This window comes from Cottoperca gobio, chromosome 8 (assembly GCF_900634415.1).
Source record: "Cottoperca gobio chromosome 8, fCotGob3.1, whole genome shotgun sequence".
NCBI lineage: Eukaryota > Metazoa > Chordata > Actinopteri > Perciformes > Bovichtidae > Cottoperca > Cottoperca gobio.
Genome location: NC_041362.1, coordinates 17917678 through 17938669, shown reverse-complemented (window position 1 = coordinate 17938669; position 20992 = coordinate 17917678). Strand labels below are relative to the sequence as shown.

The 20992-nt window shown below is 40.7% G+C and overlaps 2 protein-coding genes across 4 annotated transcripts in view; one reads left to right on the top strand and one right to left on the bottom strand.

Annotated features, from left to right (window-relative positions):
• Positions 1-11937, top strand: part of engl (endoglin, like) — a 15780-nt gene extending 3843 nt beyond the window's left edge. The window contains exons 2-17 of one of the 2 annotated variants that reach the window (XM_029436849.1): positions 874-991; positions 1459-1628; positions 2217-2354; positions 2477-2651; positions 3176-3347; positions 3447-3591; positions 4123-4315; positions 4563-4732; positions 5894-6049; positions 7237-7308; positions 7408-7647; positions 8542-9036; positions 9376-9520; positions 9599-9700; positions 10126-10240; positions 11425-11937. In XM_029436849.1, coding sequence (XP_029292709.1) covers positions 919-991; positions 1459-1628; positions 2217-2354; positions 2477-2651; positions 3176-3347; positions 3447-3591; positions 4123-4315; positions 4563-4732; positions 5894-6049; positions 7237-7308; positions 7408-7647; positions 8542-9036; positions 9376-9520; positions 9599-9700; positions 10126-10238 — 2559 coding nt within the window. In that variant the 5' untranslated portion in view covers positions 874-918 and the 3' untranslated portion in view covers positions 10239-10240; positions 11425-11937. Of the gene's footprint in view, positions 1-873; positions 992-1403; positions 1629-2216; positions 2355-2476; positions 2652-3175; positions 3348-3446; positions 3592-4122; positions 4316-4562; positions 4733-5893; positions 6050-7236; positions 7309-7407; positions 7648-8541; positions 9037-9375; positions 9521-9598; positions 9701-10125; positions 10241-11424 lie in introns of those variants that run through there. The other variant, XM_029436850.1, reaches the window with a different exon arrangement.
• Positions 11938-13007: 1070 nt separating this feature from the next.
• On the bottom strand, positions 13008-18478 carry LOC115012453 (zinc finger protein Gfi-1b-like). 2 transcript variants are annotated; one of them, XM_029438075.1, is made up of 7 exons: positions 18351-18478; positions 18136-18224; positions 17073-17357; positions 16372-16523; positions 14443-14592; positions 13725-13890; positions 13008-13361 (listed from the first exon to the last, which is right to left on the bottom strand). In XM_029438075.1, exons 3-7 carry the CDS (start codon positions 17338-17340, stop codon positions 13165-13167), a joined length of 933 nt encoding a protein of 310 aa, XP_029293935.1. In that variant the 5' UTR covers positions 17341-17357; positions 18136-18224; positions 18351-18478; the 3' UTR covers positions 13008-13164. The 2 variants fall into 2 exon arrangements, with proteins under 2 accessions (XP_029293935.1, XP_029293936.1); XM_029438076.1 differs by lacking the exons at positions 18136-18224; positions 18351-18478 and having other exon boundaries at positions 17073-17880.
• Between the last annotated feature and the right edge of the window lie 2514 nt (positions 18479-20992).

Sequence of the window (20992 nt, the reverse complement as noted above, 5' to 3'; positions counted from 1 at the left end):
TCAAAGACAGTGGACTGAAGCTGGAGTCCAGGTATCAAAAGCCACTGTTCACAGACGTGTCCGGGAAATGGGCTACAATAGCCGTATTCCCATGGTCAAGCCACTTCTGAACTCAAGACAACGGAAGAAGCGTCTGATTTGGGCTATGGAAAAGAAGCACTGGACAGTTGCAGAGTGGTCCAAAGTCCTCTTTTCAGACGAAAGCAAGTTTTGTATTTCATTTGGAAGTCAAGGCGCCAGAGTCTGGAGAAAGGCTGGAGAGGAGCAAAATCCAAGTTGCTTGAAATCCAGTGTGAAGTTCCCACAGTCAGCAATGGTTTGGGGAGCCATGTCAGCTGCTGGTGTTGGTCCACTGTGTTTCATCAAGCCCAGAGTAAATGCAGCTGTGTACCAAGAGATTTTAGAGCACTACATGCTTCCGTCTGCTGAAAAGCTCTATGGAGATGAGGAATTCATTTTCCAGCATGATCTGGCACCTGCCCACAGTGCCAAAACCACCAGTAACTGGTGTACTGACCATGGCATTACTGTCCTCGATTGGCCTGCCAATTCCCCTGACCTGAACCCCATAGAGAATATGTGGGGTATTGTGAAGAAGAAGCTGAAAGACACCAGACCCAACAATGCTAATGAGCTAAAGGCCGCTATTGAAGCATCCTGGGCATCCATAACAATCAGTCCAAAACCTAAATATATCTATTTTACAATCATGCATGAGAAGGAGAGCATTACAATTCCCACATTTGAGAAGATAATTTATTTTTCAGAACTACATATTGTGATAACCAGTGGCTGAGTCAACATGAAGACGAGCTAATGTATCACATAATGTGGTTTGTACTGTATGTCATATTGCCTGTTTCTGTTCACTAGGATGTTGCAAGAGGGGTCATCACAGTAAGTCAGTGTAGTAGTGAAATGTTCATGATGCCTTCACTGTCGGGGGTCGGATGGACCGTCTTCTGTCTCCTGCTCTGGAAGAGAACGACTGGTAAGAACATCAGTGATCTCGTCAACATTGCACCCAAATATCTTAAGACCAACAGAAATGATATCTGTGTTGTGAAGACATTAAAAAAGTATCAAATGTTATATTTCCTCTATTCAAGAAGCCACAAGTCAAAGCTCTTTATTTTAAGTGTCAGACCGAAAGGGAACATTGTTACAGAGTTTCTTCTGGGAAATGTTCAAGTCCCCTCCGGCAGGGATTTAAACTCAGCATTGGCACTCATCAGTACGGAAGCCTTGAGAGGCCCTTTTCTAAGTCTGATCTAAATAGTTTTCTTTCCAGTGCTTATGACTTAAGAACAGGTGACAAAGAAAAACGTTTTGCCAGGGTAATATTTCTAAGTTCCTCAAAACACATGGTACATATATTGTTTGTATATTTTCCTTGTTTTTAGAGTGTATGGAGAAACTAAAACTCATTTCAGAACATGGGCTGCTGTTCCTCCTCAGCTCAAAGTGTGCAGGTGCGATGCTCGGTGGCACCAGTGGGGGCGCTACACCCTGTTCAGGGTCTGCTGGAGAGGTTTGAGGCTGGTCCGGGCTGTGCTGCTCGAGAACGCGGGGACAAGGAAACTCATGTTATTGCAGTGGGGAGAGTAACACACAGCCCAGAAAACAAGGTGATGAGCTCAAACTGCGTTTAAGAGTATGGCAGTGTTGGAAAGTACATTTACTCAAGTACACGTTTAAGGAACTTGTACTTTACTTGAGTAGCCTATTTTTCTTTTAATTGCTCATTTATCCCCCTACTCCACTACATTTCAGAGCGAAATATTGTACTTTTTATTCCACTACATTCATTTAAAAGCTTTAGTTAGCCTATTAGTTACTTTGCAGATGAATATTTTACAAACAAAACATACACTATGATCAATTTATAAAACATGATCCTGTGCTATAAGTGTAACTATCAACAGCAGGCTATTTAAAGCAGGTCAAATGAAATAAAAATAAATATAACGTTTAAGCTTTATACTTGTCCTTTGACCAATAATATGTTCAACAAATTAATTAATTAATTATTGAATTCATTTGATTAACTGATTGATTGTGAAGGAAATAAATAAAAAGCATTTTGCTTTTGTACCAACTGAATGGAGGTTAAAGGAAGAATATAAAAAAATTATTTTCATACTCCATTTTAATTATTTAACTAACAATATTTATGTAAATATATATATAACCACATCATCCTCTTCTGTGTGCAGGTGACAGTGTTGCTGAAGCCTTTGTCTCTGCCCCCCTCACCTCTCAGAGTCCTCCACCTGCTGCTCAGCTCCAAGCTCCCAGTCAGCTGGTGGCTGGAGGCTGAGAGACTGACCCCCAACCTCCCAGTGCTGGTGCAGGTCAGCCCATCTGATATGACATCCACAATGTCACTACCAGTTCTCATTTGATTTGATTTACAGTTTTTATGTTCCATTAATGTCTTTCCCCTGAAATGTTCTTCTTTGGCCTTATCTGCTAGGTATCTTCAAACTCCAGCGTGCACTCCCGCACCCTGCGTTTGAATGTCCAAACGGTGCGTTCACTGCCTTTTCATCCACATGCTCTGCACCGCTGGGCTCTGAAGCACCACGGCAACCTGTCTTCTCTGACGCACACAACACATGGAAATCGAGTCTACGTCCCACTGGGAGAAGGTGAGCAACCACGAAACCAAATATCATAGTGATGATGAATTGATGGTAGTTTGTGTGTAAGCTTTAGAAAAGTTTTGAATTCCATTCACAATGAATCATTTAAACAGTTTTAACTCAGGTTTACTGCATATTTATATAAAAATAACGATACAAATAAAAAACATAGATAATATTTTTGCTTGATTGAAAAAAAAAAAGGTTGCAGTAATAGTTTGACATTTGTAAATACGTGTATTTCCTTTCTTGTGAAGACATTAAATACTTTCTTGATGAGAAGATTGTGAACAATCCTTTGTCTGAGAGTGTTATCAATCATCTTATTTCACTCTCTACAAGAAAGCAAACAAATGCATTTAACAACATTTTCACCTTTTGCTTTAACTTAAGCATCTGTTAAAATTCAGGTCATGCTATCTTATCTCCCCTCTCACCAGACATAGCAGTAGGTTCAGGTTGGACAGATTGTGGAGAAAGATCTTGTGAAAAAAAAAAAAACTTCCCTCTTGCATGTCTCCATATCACAGATCCCACCCTGCCTCCTGTGTGTCATCTGCAGTCCATGTTCCTTTCTCACAACTACGTGACCTCTGAGCTGCAGCCACAGGAAGTGCAGGGCTGCGCTGACAGACCAGCAGGTGGGCTCAGCCCTGAAGTCCATGTGATCAAGCTCCATTCAGCGGGTTCAGGGCTCTGTGGGTGAGAACATGCAGCCTTGGGAAGTCCTGGCAAGAGCATGAACTGTGTGGCCATTGTGCAGCCATGCAACGTTAACTCTTGTCTCTCTGTCTCCTTCAGTTCTCTCCAAGTGGAGGTGATTGTCTCTCTTCTGCCCCTAGTGGCCAACTCAAAACCCCAGACAGTTGTGTTGATTCTCAGCAGCTCTGTGCCCGTCAACTGGGCCATTATGGCTCATGGTGTCCGGGGTCATATCTCTGTTCATGTAAGGGCCCCAACTCTTCTTCATATCTGAATCTGTCAACTGCTGGAGAGTTGTTAGACATCAGATCTACATCCACCACGACTCTAGCAATAGGCGATTACAGATGATGGATGGATAGGGAAGTTATTCTATATTGTTATTATTGTCAACAACTTATTGAAATGACCAAAACCAACATTGTAGCAAGTATTGACTGAGATCTATTGTTGTCCAAAAACTATTAAAAACACACCAGTGAGTCACAGTGTTGCAGTGACATGTTCCTTTATTACCATGAACGCACACACTGTAGTTCATTTTGAGTCAATTCATACACTGTCTTGCTGCTGTAAATATTCATTAGCGCATCAAATGCGCATTAATACGCGGAAGAAAATAGTCCTCAACAATTAAACCATGTACTCCTGTTTCAACAAAGTGTTTGTTATGTTTTTCACATGTTGCGTAACACGTTCTTGTCTAGTACCTGATTGTACTTGATTACGTACTTGTCATGCTGTCTATGTATCTGTCTTCTCTCTCTCTCTGTAGTCCTCCAACAGTGTATCCCCACCCTACCCACCTGAGCCTGACCTGACCCTGTCCAGTGCACTGAACTCTGACCTGTCCACCATATCTGACCTTCTTGTTTGGGCCCGTGAGAGTGGCTACACCAAGGTGACCTCATACACTGAGGCTGACCTGGCCAATCGCTTTGTGATCCAGCTGGCTGGTGGCGTGACAGGTCTGTCTCTTGTTTCCATCATTGTGTGAGTGACCTGAACGTTTCAGTTTTATTTTAAAATCCACCCCATTTCATTTCCTTTATGTACAGAATGATTTGCTTGGTATTTTGTGTCCCTTTTCAAATGGAGGGATGAGAAATGAAAGTGGAATATTTCATCATATATGTTGAATGAAGGCTTTTGAAGTGAGAGTATATAATGTCGCCGCATGGCTGTCTCTGTGTCTCCTCTCTGTCTGCACCACAGACGTGGTTGCAGTGAAGAATCCTCTTTTTGTGAGGCCTCCCTGGGCGGAGGAGCGCAGGCTGAGGCAGTGGCTGAGCGGCGGAGGCCGAGCAGGAGGAGACCGAGAGAGTTTTACGGTGCAGTGTGAGGACGGACGCCTCAGTGTGACCATAGACCAACACATCCTGCAGGTCTTCATACCTCAGTATTAGATCCAGTGTTGGATGTAAACAATTCCTGAAGAGAGACGCAGGCTACCACAACTTGATAGATCCAGTGGTTTTACAAAGACCATATTGCCGAGCAGTCATTTGATGTGGAGTGCTTTGTAGCACTCCACATCAAATCAAAGCTTTTAAATTTGCAACAAACTTAACTATAATCGAAATATACTGCATTTTTTATTTGCTACTTTCGGAATTTATTTTGAACATGTACAACAAGTCATATTTAATGCTGCTCTAATCTTTTTTACCAACGATTGATCAAATGCCGACATAAAGAATTATCACCCGACTTTGCAGTTCCCTTCTGCTCTACCGAGTGTTTCCACAGGATGGAAAACTCTTTCGGTTTTCCATTCTGTTTAGTTTACTGTTTTGGTTCAGTCTCATCGACCTTGTTTCTAGCAAGCAGCGACATCAGGGGCTTGATTAGGGCTAGTGTTAGCAGGTAACTTAGGGCTTGTTATGCTAACAGTACTGAGCGTCCCCCGGGGCCTCGCTCTTCTTCAGCTCCAGGCACTTATGGTCGCTTTTGGCTCTAAAGAACCAAGATGGTGATGGTCAAAATGCAAAACTCATGGCTTCAAAACAGTAGTCAACAAACTAATGTGTCACGACAGGGTGACTATTCCCACTTCCTTTATACAGTCAATGGTTTCCAACAATAAACAGCTGTTTTCAGCAACAACAAAAGAAACTGTTTTATTCACCCACTGTATGCTAGTTAACTGGCACTTAAGAGCAGACACACAAAGTTAATTACTAGCTTTTGAACATAGCCCAGGTTTTATTGATCTGCAACTGTGCAGAAGTACCAGGTTAAACGCATGCAGGGGAAAAAGCTGCATTCAAATGTTAATATAGCATTCAAAGGGCAACGTTATGAAAGAAGCTTCAAACTATTTGGTAGAGCCCTAATTGTCATTGTGAGCATGTTGCTATGCATTTAGCTCAAAACACCACTGTGTCAGACTGCAGCCTCACAGACGCAGTTAGACTCTTAGTCTTGTTAAATGCATCATTTACAGCACTCGTGGTTATCGATAACTACGTGTACATCTTTCCAGTTATACACCAAGATTAATCTATTTGAAAGTTACGTTATCTCACATTAGTTTTCTCCTTCAGAGCTTGTCTGTCCCTTTGGCTGCTGTGACTCTACGAGACTCGACATGCCAGGCGCAGTCCAATGGGAGTCATTTCCTGTTGGTGTTCCCAGTCATTTCCTGTGGGACTGAGGGTCTGCTCCTGGGACAGCCTCGAGGGGTGCAGTACAAAAACATGGTGAGAACAGAAAGTGGACACTTTGACACAATGTTTTAGAGATATATTATATTAATTATTTGTGGTCTATTAAACCCTGTGTTAAATATATTTGACCAAATTCAATTTATTTACTTTATTCGATAAATACATTCAAATTATCTTTTCTTTTTTTTTACTCAGCTTTTATAGAATTCTGTGAGATTTTAAAGTTGATGTAATCATTGTTAAAATAATTTACATAAACCAAGAGAGGCAGAGAAAATTTGAGATGTGGTTTGAGAAGTAGAAAACGGCAGAAACAGAATGAGAGCAGAGGAAAAACAAGAACACAAAGCACATAATGGACACTTGAAATTGTGTTAAATGGAAATTGCCTGCTGTGAGACTCATGACCTCAGGTCATTATGACCAGAACAGTGCAGAGTTGAAGATTCAAAATGTGGTGCAGCAAAGAGGCCAATTAAGTGAGAGAAGGTTTAGAGGCAGGATGTTGGAAGGAGGGGAGATATGGAGTGATTTCAGAAAAGTAGAAGAGGCAGAAGGTGTAATGGCAAACTGAAGGAAAAATGTGTCTATAATGTAAAAATAAATGCATCTTTCCTCTTGTGTTGTTGACTATAATAATCATACAACTCAAGTTGCAGCAGTCCAAAAGGGATAAAATAAAAGCACGGATAGATTTTTCCAGGTTAGCAAAGCATATTCAATGTTTTTTACATGCAGAAAGCAGGAACGTACAATTTACTTGACTTTAGCATCAAAACTGAATAGTTGATAGGAGCCCCAAATATCTAGCCACAGGTTTAAGATGTACCTGCCAAGGTTAATACGGATGCGCTGTGAGGAGTTAATATGATCTTTGCTTTGTTGCTGTTTAGTTGCAGGAAATCGTTGGACATCAGAATCTTGACAACAAGACATGTTAACAAGATCACTATTGTCTTGTTTACTGATACATTTAGCTGGGTGTCATCTGCATAAAAATTAGGATTAATATTATTTGTGAACAAGAAAACAGCAGCAGACCTAAAAATGTAGCATTACTAATATCAATAGAGAATGGTCATTTGAACCTGTAATCTTGCGTTAACCGTTTACGAGTATACCTTGTGCTGTTCAGGGGGAGAGCCCCTAAAATGGGATTTACATACTGTAGCTATACAGTTCACCACTCTGTGTCCCTCTTCTCCATCCTCTCTTGTCAGGTGTTATTATGGAGAGACAGGCCTCAGACCATTCTGGCACTCAATGAGACCAGAAGTCCATTAGGCATACATGTGAGATATTTGTATACTTATATACCTTCATTTACTTCCAATAAGTCTTCTCTATGATTCATTAAACATTTCCTGTAACATCTTGTTTCCTCCTCTCAGTTCAGCTGTTTGGCTGCAGCCCCCACCCTCCTTGGATCTGTCAATGTAAACACTCCTCAGGCAGGGCTGCTCCCCTGGGCACCCGGGGGTCAGGGGCCTGATCCAGGACTGAGCAACCTACCGACACCCAGACACAGATCTGGGCCTGTTCTTCTTTTGAAGCTTTTTGTCACTGAGAGCTACGAGCAGAGGCGGATTGGCCCCTGTGTCATAACTGCAGACCAACGTGTCTATGTTGAGGTGTGTGTGTGTGTGTGTGTGTGTGTGTGTGTGTGTGTGTGTGTGTGTGTGTGTGTGTGTGTGTGTGTGTGTGTGTGTGTGTGTGTGTGTGTGTGTGTGTGTGTGTATAGTTTGTAATTTGCACTTTGCACGTTTCTTTTCTAATTTTCTACTCTATATATCGCTTTACTGCCAGTTTGTCACACTGGCGTACAATACAGTGGTATACAGAGTTGAAGATGAAATTTGGAAATGATCATTGGACCAATGCAATTTCAATACTGTATTCTGGTTGTTGATTGGTTGATTGTTCCTACATTGAGCATCGTTTTACGTGTTTTGGACAACAACAGCTTATCATGAAAGACATTAAAGCCTCTGAACACCCACACAGGTGTTTTCAGTTATTCTGGCTGATTAGACCTCTGCTCAGGTGTAGTTTGGTCCACCTTTACAGGTGCAACAAAGCTAACAGGAGACTCAGGAAGGTGTCAATCAATTAGTCTATACACGCCCACACAGTCCTGAGAAGAGGTATGTCAGGCAGACTAACTGAAAACCCCTGTGTGGGTGTACCGGGCCTTTAAGTGCATTAAATTGATTGAAGAGATCCTGTCCTTAGGAGGACAACAGGTGGACATCCTCCTCTCCCCCCCCCCCCCCGGAATTTCAATAATCCTTTTTTTCCCAAAGAAAAGTATTTCATAAATACACTGAGACTTGGTAATAGTTTATTCCAACCTGTCCCTCTTGCCTCTGCTTCTATAACCTGCCTCTTCTACTCTGCACTTAATCTCTTACCAGCAAACAGTAATTTCATCATTACATTCCTTTGATCCTGTTCATATCAGACATCCAGCCAAAACATTCAATTACAATTACGTCTTCACTCTTTTGTTATCTGTCCGACTGCAGATTTCAGCCAAAGGGCCCTTCATAGATGTCGTGGAGGTGAAATCATGTGCGGTCTCTCCTCTATCAGACCCCAAAAAGTCTGGTTTCTGGACTGTCATGAGCGACGGCTGTTCCTCAGACCCCTCGATGACCCTCGCTGCAAAGACGAATGATGAAGAGGAAGATGGAGAGGACGAAGGTGATAGTGAACAGGAAGAGGAAAACGAAGAGATAGATGGACACGTCCCACTCAGACACAAAGTTAACATAAGAGAAGCACCAGAAAGGATGAAGAAGAGTATTGCAAGTATGGGAGAGGAGGAGGAGATTCAGCCCCTGAGATTTAGTTTCATCCTGCGACCAGTTTTTAATAACTCTATACAGTTCCTCCACTGCAGCCTTCGTCTGTGTATCTCTGACTCAAAAAGAGGGGAATCCACGAGGGAAACAGAAAATAAGGACTGTGAGGACGGCCTACGTATCCCTCCACTTGTGTCTGGATCATCCAGACATCAGGTAAAGAAGCATTTAACACACAACAGCCTTATTTTGTAGCACTAAACTAGTGCAGAATAAATCATCCTTTTAAATGCAGTAACATGGAACATTAATAGTTTGACAACACTTTTTTGTCAATAGTTAGATGAGAAGATTTATACCACTCATTTGTATGAATGCTGAATGTAAGGCTACAGCTAGCAGCCGGTTAGATTAGATTAGTTTAGCATACAGACTGGAAACAGGGAGGAACAGCTGTCCTGGCTCAGTCTGAAGGTAACACCATCAGCCTACCAGCAGCTCTAAAGCTCACTAATAAACACGTCGTATCTGTTGTGTTCCTGTGTTTCATCTCAGTGTGAGATCAGAAACCTCTCCAGGCCCATGGTGGTCACCCAGCCTATTAGTTCACTGGCACCCAAACTGCTGAGGCCCCCTGCTGGCCAAAGAAACAAGAGACTTAGTGTCTCCCAAGTGGCCACTCCAGACCCAGAGCACAGCAGTGAGTATCATATTTGGTCATTTTTATTAATGTTGCTGTGACAGTGTTCACACTCCCTCATGTACACTGTGTCTCCAGGCTCCGGGCTGCAGACAGGACTGGTGATGGGAATTGTCTGCGCTGCCTTTGTGATGGGTGTCAGTCTGATGGGGGGGCTGTGGTGCATCTATACTTACACAGGTAATGAGACTAGCTTCCTTATGCACTGAAAAATTATGCTGCAAAAATACATTATCATCCAAAATCCAAAGTCATACGATTGTACGATTCAATGTCCAGGTCCTTTGACATGTGATGTGGACAGATTCAAAGTCATTCTCATCATATCCATTTATATCTGTTTTGCTGATTTTAATCACTGATGAATGTAACACAATAGTAATTCCACACATAGTCAGTTTACAAACACTTTTCAAACTGTTATTTCAGCAGGATGATTTGGGGGAACTTGGGGATTTTTGGCTACTTATCCAGAATCAGGCAAAATACATGCGCTACCTACTGTGTTTTTGTCTTGTTTGCACACTAAACACTATTAACTGTGGTATTTTCCATCTGTGGTCGTGTGGAGACATTATAAAGAGATATAATTATATATTTTGAAGGGGCATGTCCAGCACCACTTGGAGGAGAAAGTCACTTAACAAACCAAACTCAAGAAGGCCTCACAATCTGGAATCGACTGTCACCGTCTCATCAGTCCTCCAGCTTGCTGTAGAGGTAAGGTCTGATGAGGCCGCTCATTTAAAGGGGAACGTTTACACATCAAAGTTTGTTCATAGGTGTTGAACAAACTATTGCCCAAAGTTGTTTGGGCAGTACAACTGAATATGTGGAAAAAAGGGTTTAAAGCTTTTTGTGGCTGCGTGAAGTCTGATACATTGTCTCAAGTGACCTCACTTGAGTCAGTTGTGGCTACTTTGATGTTGAGTTAGAAATGTGAGGTTATGAGACCTCTGTAGCCCGCCCCGGATTTCTGCTTGAGGCTTAAGACTTGACGCTACATTAGCCGCTGCTAGCATAGCACGCCCCAATCTCCGACTGAACTTTTGACAGTGAAGTTGCATTATGGGTAATGTCGCCGACAAGGAAGAAACATGCTTGGGAAAAAAAGAATATCTCCGGTTCTGCTGCATCCAATTTGATACTTTGATACTCCGACATTGTTACAGAAGTACATTGCTAAATCAGTGGAGCAATGTTTTAAAGGGGAATCCAAAAATGTATTACTTAGTTACTATGTTACTATTCTTGAATGTATACACTAGCATGTATGGGGGAATTTATCCTGTTGGAATATAGAAACATTATAATGAAAGAGTGTTTGCATCATCAGATGACCTCATACTATATATGTTGGCTGATAGCAGAGCAGTTATCAGAATCCCACAGACTCCTGTCTGGACTTGGGGAACAGTGTGAATAATAACTAATCATATCATACTTGTTTCCTTTACTCAGGGCTCCAGGTTATATGAGTCTCATGCAACGGGTCATATTATACATTTTCCATCGATGGCTATGTCACAGATCAGTGTCACTGTTCACCGTCACATTTTTGGCCCTTATTTGAATTCTGTTATTGCTGCCACCTCTTTCAGAAAAAACTAAATCAATTCAATAAAACATTTTAAAGAAATACTTTAATAACACATGTACTGGGACAGCCATTTTGGGCTTCCATTGAAGGAATATACTGACTTTTGGTACTTATCTTATATTACTATTTACATTTGTGGTCTGGGAGTTCTTTGCAATAAAGTACCATCCAAATCTTTCAAAGTGGTGTTATTATAAATAAACTTGTGGTTAGAAGCACCGGAAGTTTCAGAAAATATATCAGCATTAGGCGAGCACCTGCAGATTTCAACGCCGACAGTTTCATTGTTTTATCTCTTTCTCAGGATTTCCTGTAAATCTGAGAATGGAGAACTGGCACAGAGGTTTCTAACAGCTTGTGTGTGTGTGTGAGCGAGCACAGCTGCTCGTGTGTGTGCAGAGCCACGTTTGTGCACTTCTCCGCCATCGTTCATCGCCGTGCAGCAGAAATGCAAGAGGACAGAAACAATGTAAATACAGTAGCACTCACTCATCGCCGCATTGTGGAAAGTTGTTTGGTGCTGCGAGCCATTCTGCATCAACTCATTTCAAAAGGGGCATCAAATCATCCCGTGGAGAGATGCTTATCTGGATTGAACTCTGTTGGAGTGACTCAAACAGAAAGTTCATCATCATCGCCTTTAGAGACGGGACACGAGGTCAAAGAGGAACGGAGTGTTTGATGAGTTATTGTTTTTACAGAGTCATTTTCACTATTTGTGTTGTAACTGTCAATCAGCTGGAAACTGCATGTATCTGGATGTAAACTGTTTTGTGTTTATGTGGCCAATAAAATGCCTTAAACAAGCTGAGATCCACATTGACTACTTGCTGTTTCACTCTCAAACCACATGCAACCCAAACAAAACTAGAAGAGCACTCAGAGAGTTCAGACCTCAGGCCAAATGCCAAATTCAATGTTCTCTCTTGTTTTGGCTGTTTTGGTCTCTGCTAACTCCTGAGAGAAATACTCTAAGCTGCTAAATGCCCCATTATGTTCACAAGCTAATTGCTAACTTTGTTTGTCTGCCATTTGGTGCTGAGCAGGAAGTGTACATTGGGTTTTTTAAGAGCTTTTTTGCAAAAGAAAATATCTGCCTGAGGGGAAAAACACCCTAATGAGAGCAGTCAGAGGGACACAAAACATTAACGTTTAATCCATAAAACAACCACAATTAGTTGAATGATGGTAAAATGCTACGTAGAGCTGAGGGTGACAAAGTTGGGTGTTCATTCTCTGTGGGTTCATCAATATGAGCAACCCCTTTCACATTACGTGCAGTCTATTGTTAACATGAAAATATTGATTAGTGCAGCTTTAATCAGAGTTGTTTAATGTAATGTTGACCGGATTTGCTGTAGAAATAGTACTAAGAATTCACATGTATGGGATTTTATTCAAAACTTTAATTTTTTGAAAGTAATTTCAACATGGACCTCCTGTTCATGCAGTAGTCCATGTACATCCTGTGATTGTTTCATCATCAGTCATGTCTGTCAGGAGCCCAGCTGAGGTGTTGTCAGGATGCTGACTTTATTCAATAATGGGAAAATCACACACATGCACACAAACTGCAATCACAGCTTTCTGAGGAAAATAGTTCCTGAAAAAATACACAACGTGATTGGATGACGCTCCTCTAAGATGCCCGGCACATCCGGGGAAAAATAGCCCAAATTGTTACGATGAATGTGAATGGATAAGTTTAAATTAGAGTTTCTAGGGAATGAGGAAGGTAGAGGAAGCGTGTCCGGCAGGTGAAAGCAGAAGAGAAAAGGAAATAACTTTTGGCAATGTGTTTCCTGAAAGAATGCTTCAAAAACGCACAAATCTATCACACAAACAAAGGAGCCTTTAAACTCAAAACCAAGAAGAGGAAATACGTTCTTACACAATAAATCAAGTTTTATTAACCCTCCGTTTCCCAGCCTGAAAGCCATTACTTGATGCATTTCTTTCCGACTTTTGCAATTATGAATGATTGAAAATTATTTACAAATGCCATTTCACACAGTTTAGCCAGCAACTGCGTTGCTTCGAGGACTCAGTTTTGAGAGTACATGTCTGCATAGTCACACTGTGTCTCTTGGTGGCGCTGCAGGTCAACCCTGCGCAGGAAGCTGTGCTGACAGCGGAGGCAGATGAACGGCCGGTAGCTGCTGTGCTTTCTGCTGTGGGTGATGAGGTTGGAGCTTTGGCTGAATCCTTTACCGCACACCTTGCACACATGTGGTTTCTCACCTGAGGGAGAAGGTACACAATGTTACAGGGGCATGGGTGGATTATTAAACAATGGGCCCCCTGGGCACAGACACGCCGAAGGCCCCACAACGTCTCTGAGCAAGATGCACAGACTTTGTTGAGCCTCTTTTTGTGGTTGTTTTGGCCCTTTTCACAGTCGTTGTGAGTCTCTTTGTGTCACTTTGTAGTTGTTTTGGTCTCTATGTGGTCATTTAGCATCTCCTGGTTGGTACGTGTCTCTTTGAGTGACATTTTGTAGGTGAAGGCCAGAGGGGTCCCTGACACTTTGGGCAGTAATCCAACCATGAGAGTAGGAGTTTCAGCATTTCACAACCTGGTTAATTTACTGTTGTGTTCACTGACCTGTGTGTATGAAGGTGTGCTTCTTCATGTCTGACTTCTGGTGGAACCTTTTTCCGCAGTACTGGCAGGGGTAGGGCCGCGTGTCTGAGTGGATGAGCAGGTGTGTGGACAGGGTGGACGAGCGCTTGAAGGCCTTTCCGCACACCTTGCAGCCAAAGTTACGCTCCTGGAATCACAAACACATGTTCACGCTGACGCAGACATGAGGACAAACCAATGTTTCAGAACTCAGAACTCGTGATGAGTCATGTGTTTTCACTGAAGATGATAAGATAAGATAAGACAGAAAGATAGATACACCAGAGATTGCTCAAAAATCATGAAAATGACAACAACATAAGAATTTTACAAAAACACAATAGAGTACTAATAATAAAGTTTATATAGAGCTCCAGTGCAAATAGTAATAAGAGTAAAATTTAGTAAAATAACTACACTAAAATAGAGGTATGAATTATGACGACATAAGAATACAAACAAGAGTACACCTATCAAGCATAAGAAGTAATACTAACCCCAGTGCAAAAAATTAATATTAGCAGTAAAAGATAAATTTAGTATAGAGTATAGTATATAGTATAGAAAAGTACATTATATTGAGAGTAATATGGGCAATGGTAATAAAAAGTAGTACAGCACATGATGTGGATATCATTGATGTTCTCAGTGTCTGATGAAACTATTTCTCTTATATATTATTATTCTCACTGCGCTGTACCTTAGCTCTACCGTAGCTGCCTAATGCTCTAAAGCCAACGGGCTCATGGGGCACGTCGCTGGCAGAGGGTGATCTTATCAAAGGGACAGAGAGGGTGTTGTGAAGATGAGTCTGCAGGCCACCTCCTGATGGTAAGACTTCTGAAAGAGACTAAAGGAGGAGAGAGTGAAAAGAAATTATTCAAAGAATGATACCACTGTCTAAAGTCTGTACTTCAAATATGAAACTACAGCCAGCAGCCGGTTAGCTTGGCTTAGCATAAAGACTGGAAACAGGGGGAAACAGCTAGCATGGCTCTGTCCAACAGTGACAAAAACTGTCTACCAGCTCTCCTAAAGCTCACTTTTACTATTTCTAGGGTGGAAACGGCGCCGCCGCTCAGCCTTGCTTCCCAGTGGCCACTTTTGGTATTGCAGTGGGAAATCCCCATGCGGCCCAAAAAGCATTTTCCCCATAGACCACCATTGCAAAAGAGACATTTGTAAAACTGTTGACGGCACACCTCGAAATGAAAACAGTCCATTATGACTCTTTCTATTATGAATTTTTGATTCACGAAGGTTTTATATTTGTAAATAAGTAATATAAAAGCGATTTAAAAAGGCATCTTCAGGTCCGGTATCCAGTTCTTATAATACATCCATGGGCTGGGATCAGTAACTTCCTGGAGTCGCTGCTGCTTGCCTCGCAACTACTGAGAACCAGGAAACAGTCAGACATGTATCACTGCAAAATGGTAAATTGTTTTTTTTACAAATTTATGGTAAAAAAAAAAAAAGGTTCAATGTGTAAAATATGCCAGAATTTAAACTTAAAACGTCAAAACAATGAACTAACATTATCAACAGAATGTGAAGATGTAACTGTTGACGTTATGTCAAAGTGTTGTGTTGCAGAGATAGCTGCTGAAGTTAGCATGCTAACAGCTAGCTGCGCTCCGTCCAGTCTGTAATACCACTTGTTCCTCTAGAGGTGATAGTGAGTCACTGTAGCTCCAGTCTGCCTCAGTACAGAGGGAGAAGAAGTACAGCTGCCTGACCAGGCAGACTCAGGGTCAACATTACATCCATGATCCCGGCACGTGGCAGAAACGAGAAAACACATTGACTTGTTCTCACCAATCGCGGGATTCACTGGCCGTATCCCCACCGGGGAGGCAGTACTGGGACGGAACAAAAACTCGCTTTTTGGCACCATTTCACGGAGCCAGGCTAACTGTTTCCAGTCTTTATGCTAAGCTAAGCTAACAGACTACTGGTAATAGCTTCATATTTATTTAAGTTATTTAAGTTAAAAGTTATTAAAAACGTTTAACTTATTAAAAGTTATTTAATAACCAAATGTAAGAGATCAGTTTATGTAATAAAAACATTTATTAGCTGATATGTTGCTATTGGATATTGATATTTAATATCAACTTAATTGATTCGATATTTTACTTAAACCTGTAATGCAGGTGTTTGAGTGGAAACATTCCTGATAAAGGTTTCAGGCAACCTCGTGTCAGTGTTACTACCGATGATAAGAAATGTTTCTATCCACAGTTAGCCGCAGAGATTTTGAAATGTATTAAAAATGTATTTTTGACACAACAGGCGGAGACCTGAATGAAAATAGCACATAAATAATAAGCATTATTTTGCTCCTTAGTTTTGACTCTTAGCAAAAGTAAAGTAGTGCAGACCAGTTACCTTTTTGAAATGATCACTTTGTTTACAAAATTTCTGCCCAACAAGAAGAAGAATTGCAACCCTACTCCTACAGAACAGCACAGACGGCACTTACAGATGTATTTTTACACACGGGGCCCCGTGTCATGGCAGTTACTTTTATGGTTATTCGCTCTGGTTTCCTCTTTCTTTATAGCAGCGGATAAGGACTCAGACAGTAAGGACATGTCATAACTCTCACAATGCAGAGGCCTCCTACCTTTTCACAGAGCGGACACTCGCTGACGGGGGATCTGAGGTCAGTATGTGATGTGTGGTTGAGTAACATGTAGACCAGTCGCTCCAGCTGTCTCTCTCTCTCAGATGCCTGGTGTCTGTCTGGCAGAGGAGCATCTCTGCTCTCCTCAGGGGCTTTTGTTAGAAAATGAAAGGAGGAAGGTGATGATGATGATGATGATGATGATATCTTTTATTTAGTTAGAATCCTTTTTAGCTTAGCTTAGTATTTTGTTTGTTAAATCTACAGAGATGAATCCTGAATAGGGGTGTCGCAAAATATACTGGTATTGACGATAAGAGTGATATTTAAAGAAATACATATTGATATCATGTTAATAATACACATATGATAATATTGTGTAAATAATCCACCACTTCTTAAATATATAGTCAGTCTCTCTTCCACCTACACTCGTATTTTGAGTGTAATTCATGTGCCTAAAGAAGAGACGAAACGCACAAGAGGCAAAGTTTCTATAGATATTACGATAATGTCGTTGTGATTTATTTTGGCCACAAAAATCATGTAGTGAAAATGTGATATAGTGACAGCCCAAATCCTGAATATTCAGTACTCGATAGTCTCAATTATGACTGAGATAAACAACACTTGCCATCCAAAGAGTCTTGTAATAATTTTAGAGTCACGAAAAAGTCACTGCTACAGAAAGTGTTTTGTACCTGAAGGCCAAGGATCATCTTTGGGTGCGCTGCGAGACCGGACTGCCGGCCCATCCCATGGTGAGCAGGCTTTAGCCAGAAAGTCTTTGACCCCTAACATGGGGGACGAAGGCTGCACAGCGTCTTCAGGACCCTTCCTGTCCTGTCCTATCACATGCTGCTCAGGCTGGCAGGCATCTGTTCGGGGCTGGGAGTGTCGTCTATAGGAGTCCTTAGATAACCTGAGTAGATGAGTCCTTTTACTCCTGACAAGGAACGACCGCGGCATTGCAGACTGAGTGATGACTGAGGGAGTTGATGATTGACGAGGTTAAAGAAATCCTTCAGAATAAACCTCCAGGAGAAAAATCATCTCTTTCATGTCACTTTTAGAGCTTCACATACTCGGATGTCGCACACCTGCTGGTACATGTTCAGTTACAATGCCAAAGCTTGAGGTTTCCTTAGCAAACACAGCGTGCCACCTGCATAAAGGTTTCAGGGCTTTCACTGAGAATAATCCGGCTGTAGTGTTTTCTTCTAAACCGACACTGTGGTACACTTCTATACTGCCATTAGAGCGGCATGGACCCTTTTTTAGACCTTCAGAACAACGGCAGAATGATTTTCAATTTGGTAAAGATTATGACCTCATTGCCAAAATTAAACAAATCCATAAAGTGTATTTACCCAGTGTTAAATGTATTAATGTACCACGGAACATGTGGCAAATAAACTCATAAAATTCCGTTGATATTTGTTGATTTTAACATGATAAAAGATCACACAGTAAACATGAAAGAGAAAACAACTCAAGAGAAGTACGCTGCAGACTAGAAAACTTATTCCCCAAAACTTTTTTCCAGTAAATGATGGAGATTATAAGCCTCTGCAATAAAGAGGATTTATTCAGTAACCTGATTTTATAATTCTATAGAATAATATTCTCCACAACCTTGAATTTGTACAGAAGAAGTTATAGTGTGCCAGTTGATTGAGTTGTGGCTACATAAGAAAAAATCAATACTTTGAATATAACATTGATACTATAACAGTGAGATTGCAGCTGTGTTGCTGATCTTACCTCTGTATAGCGCATCTGAATGTTGAGAGTGTTCCTTGTGTCTTTGTTGCTGGCAACTCTTTTCTCTCTTTTCTCTTTCTCACACCCATCTACTGATGACATGACAAAGAGATTTGATTTTGAAAGGCTGGTGAGGATTGCGGGACTTTAGTCATTGGAGTCATTGATTTTACAAAATATTTGTAAAAATCCTTATTTAAAAACGAATAACTTACAGAATATCCTCCTTGTTTCAGCCACTTTCTTATATTTTTTGTACCTTTGCTGCTTCCCTTATTGTGACAAGCAATGTCTATTAAAAAAAAGATGACTTCTCTGTTTGGTCGACTGTACACTTTAGGTTTGGGACCCACTGTGAATAAAAGTGTTGTGATACCAAAGTCAAGATGTTGGACCAAAATGCTTGTGTCACTGAGAGATTTACCAATATAATGACTGTTCATGTGGGTGGACTTATAACACTGAGCATCACTTGGAGTTTGAATATCTCATCTTTCTCATGTGAACATGAGGACCTTTACTATTGAGGTGCCAATTACAAAATACACTGTGTGCGTATGTGTGCGCTCTTATGTTAACTTGGCCATCCCCCACAGTTCCTTATGTGAGTGGAGGGAAATTTTTTCTTTCTTCACCAACTTCATCTAAAGCGCTGAACTACATGCTGACATTTTGTCAAGAAGTCTGATCTGGAGGTAGATTTCAGGGTAAAATAACAATAATAATATTTACAATAATAACCATTTACAAGTAATTTATAAGGTCTTTATTAATGATAAACTTTCCCGTATCAAATCATTTTTTAACATTTGTCAATTACTGATTAAAAATGTATTTAATGGAATTAATTCCTAAGTGCTGAAAACATTTTAAAAGTTGTACATTAACTTGCTAATGAGGAAAAATATGAAAAGGGCTACGTGCACTATGATAATTTAAGAACATGTGAAGCTTTACACTCATGGCAAAAGAAGAAAAGGCATAAAGGCGTCATCGTGCTGCATGTGGTTTGTCAATACAATTTTCTCCTTTTTCTTCCTAAAAAGATATGAAGCATCGCCCTCTGAACACATTTACCAGAACATACAAATACTACATAAAATGTGATTAATACAAAACTGCTCATGTCACTGTCTGAGTGTTTAAAATAATGTGTTGTGCTAGTTACAATATTCTAATGGCAGAATAAACCTAAGAAACCACATTGAAGAATGAAACCCTTTGAGGGAATTTCTACTTAAATATTTGATCTGCAATAGAATAATACACACATTCATAATAAACAAAAGTCTGCCACCATTTCTTGAGAAGACAATAAAAGAATAACCTTGCTCTAAAAAAGCAGTTTTCTTTAAACTATTTTACAGATACGTGTCTGACAAGTAATGTCAAGTAATGAGGTCTGAATCCGACCTCAGATTAAAATCAAATCATCAAGGGCCACATATGAACTGACTCCAAAGTATTTCTCTGTGTGGCTATATTTTTGCAGACATCTCGTATAACTCCTGGTGTCAGCAGCGTGAGATGGAGTTCACCTTGATGTGCACGAAGAGAGGCATGTCAGAGCACTGTGGTTGATGTGGTGGGGGGCTTGCAACCCTCTCCCAGGGGCTGTCAGGGAGAGCAGACGAGAGTCGTGCAGGGAGCTGAGATGGGCTGGTGGGTTCGGTGGGTTTCTGCCTCATTTGTTTCGGGGGGTTCAGGGGCTTGTTGCTCCTCTGTTGGTGGTAATAATACTACCTTTCTAGGAACCTGGAACTCGCGGAGGAGGAGTGTGTCTGCACTCAAAAGTTCATGTTCCTATTGCTTTGTTTGTGATGTTTACTGTGAAGTTTTTAAATCTGACTTTGTGTGACGATAATGTGGGAGGAATGTGATATATGTGCCATATGTCTTACCTGATGTGTTGAATATATCCATGAATAAATGCTGCTTATAATTGACCATATTTCCTCTTGGCACGACTATGTAACATTTAAATGAAGAAAACAAAATGTCAAAAAATAAATTTTTATTTATAGCAAATAAAATGCAACCTTCATTACTCAATTCAATACTTATTATTTCCCTCTGAAGTGTAGTGGAGTAGAAGTATAAAGAAACATAAAATGGAATTATTCAAGTTAAGTACAAGTACCTACAAATTGTACTTAAGTACAGTATTTGAGTAAATGAAGTTGGTTAGTTACTTTACACTACTTCATGCATACATGTATTCTAGGAAGAGTAGTAATATTAATACTGATCAAAGTGGGTTTAACATGGCTACAACATAGACACATATTACATAAAGAAAGAAGCATAATAGTTATTTATTGCATGATAAATTCTAGTATTATTTTAGATGGGTTTAATCTCAACCAGTAGTACTATCAATGACACATAACAAAGATCGTGCAGTAATGACACAGGCCCTGTGAACGTGTAATCAGTGGACATTGAATGGATACATTAACAGATAATGATTTCATTTGAAGTGATTTTTATCAAATATTGTTGATGCCAAGTAAGTAACAAAGCCCCTCTAGGTGATATTTGTATACCCAATTGTGTACCGATTCATGTACTTTCTCAATATGCCCCTGGTGTAAACAGTGTAAGCGTTGTAGTACATGAAATGACATCAGGCCGAATGGAAAACAGAGAGAGAAGCGTCAGTGAGTCGCCGCAGTCTCAGCTCTCGGTATTTATCTGTGTTGCTGTTGTGGTTGGTGGCTCACAGTGGCTGTGCCACTTTCTCACGGCCATCAGCTCTTTTATCTTGCTGTTACCATTCTGCCCCCACGCACCCGTTTTACACTAATTTTCTCACAACGTTTGAACTTTCTCTCCCTTTGGTTGGCAATAGAGCAAA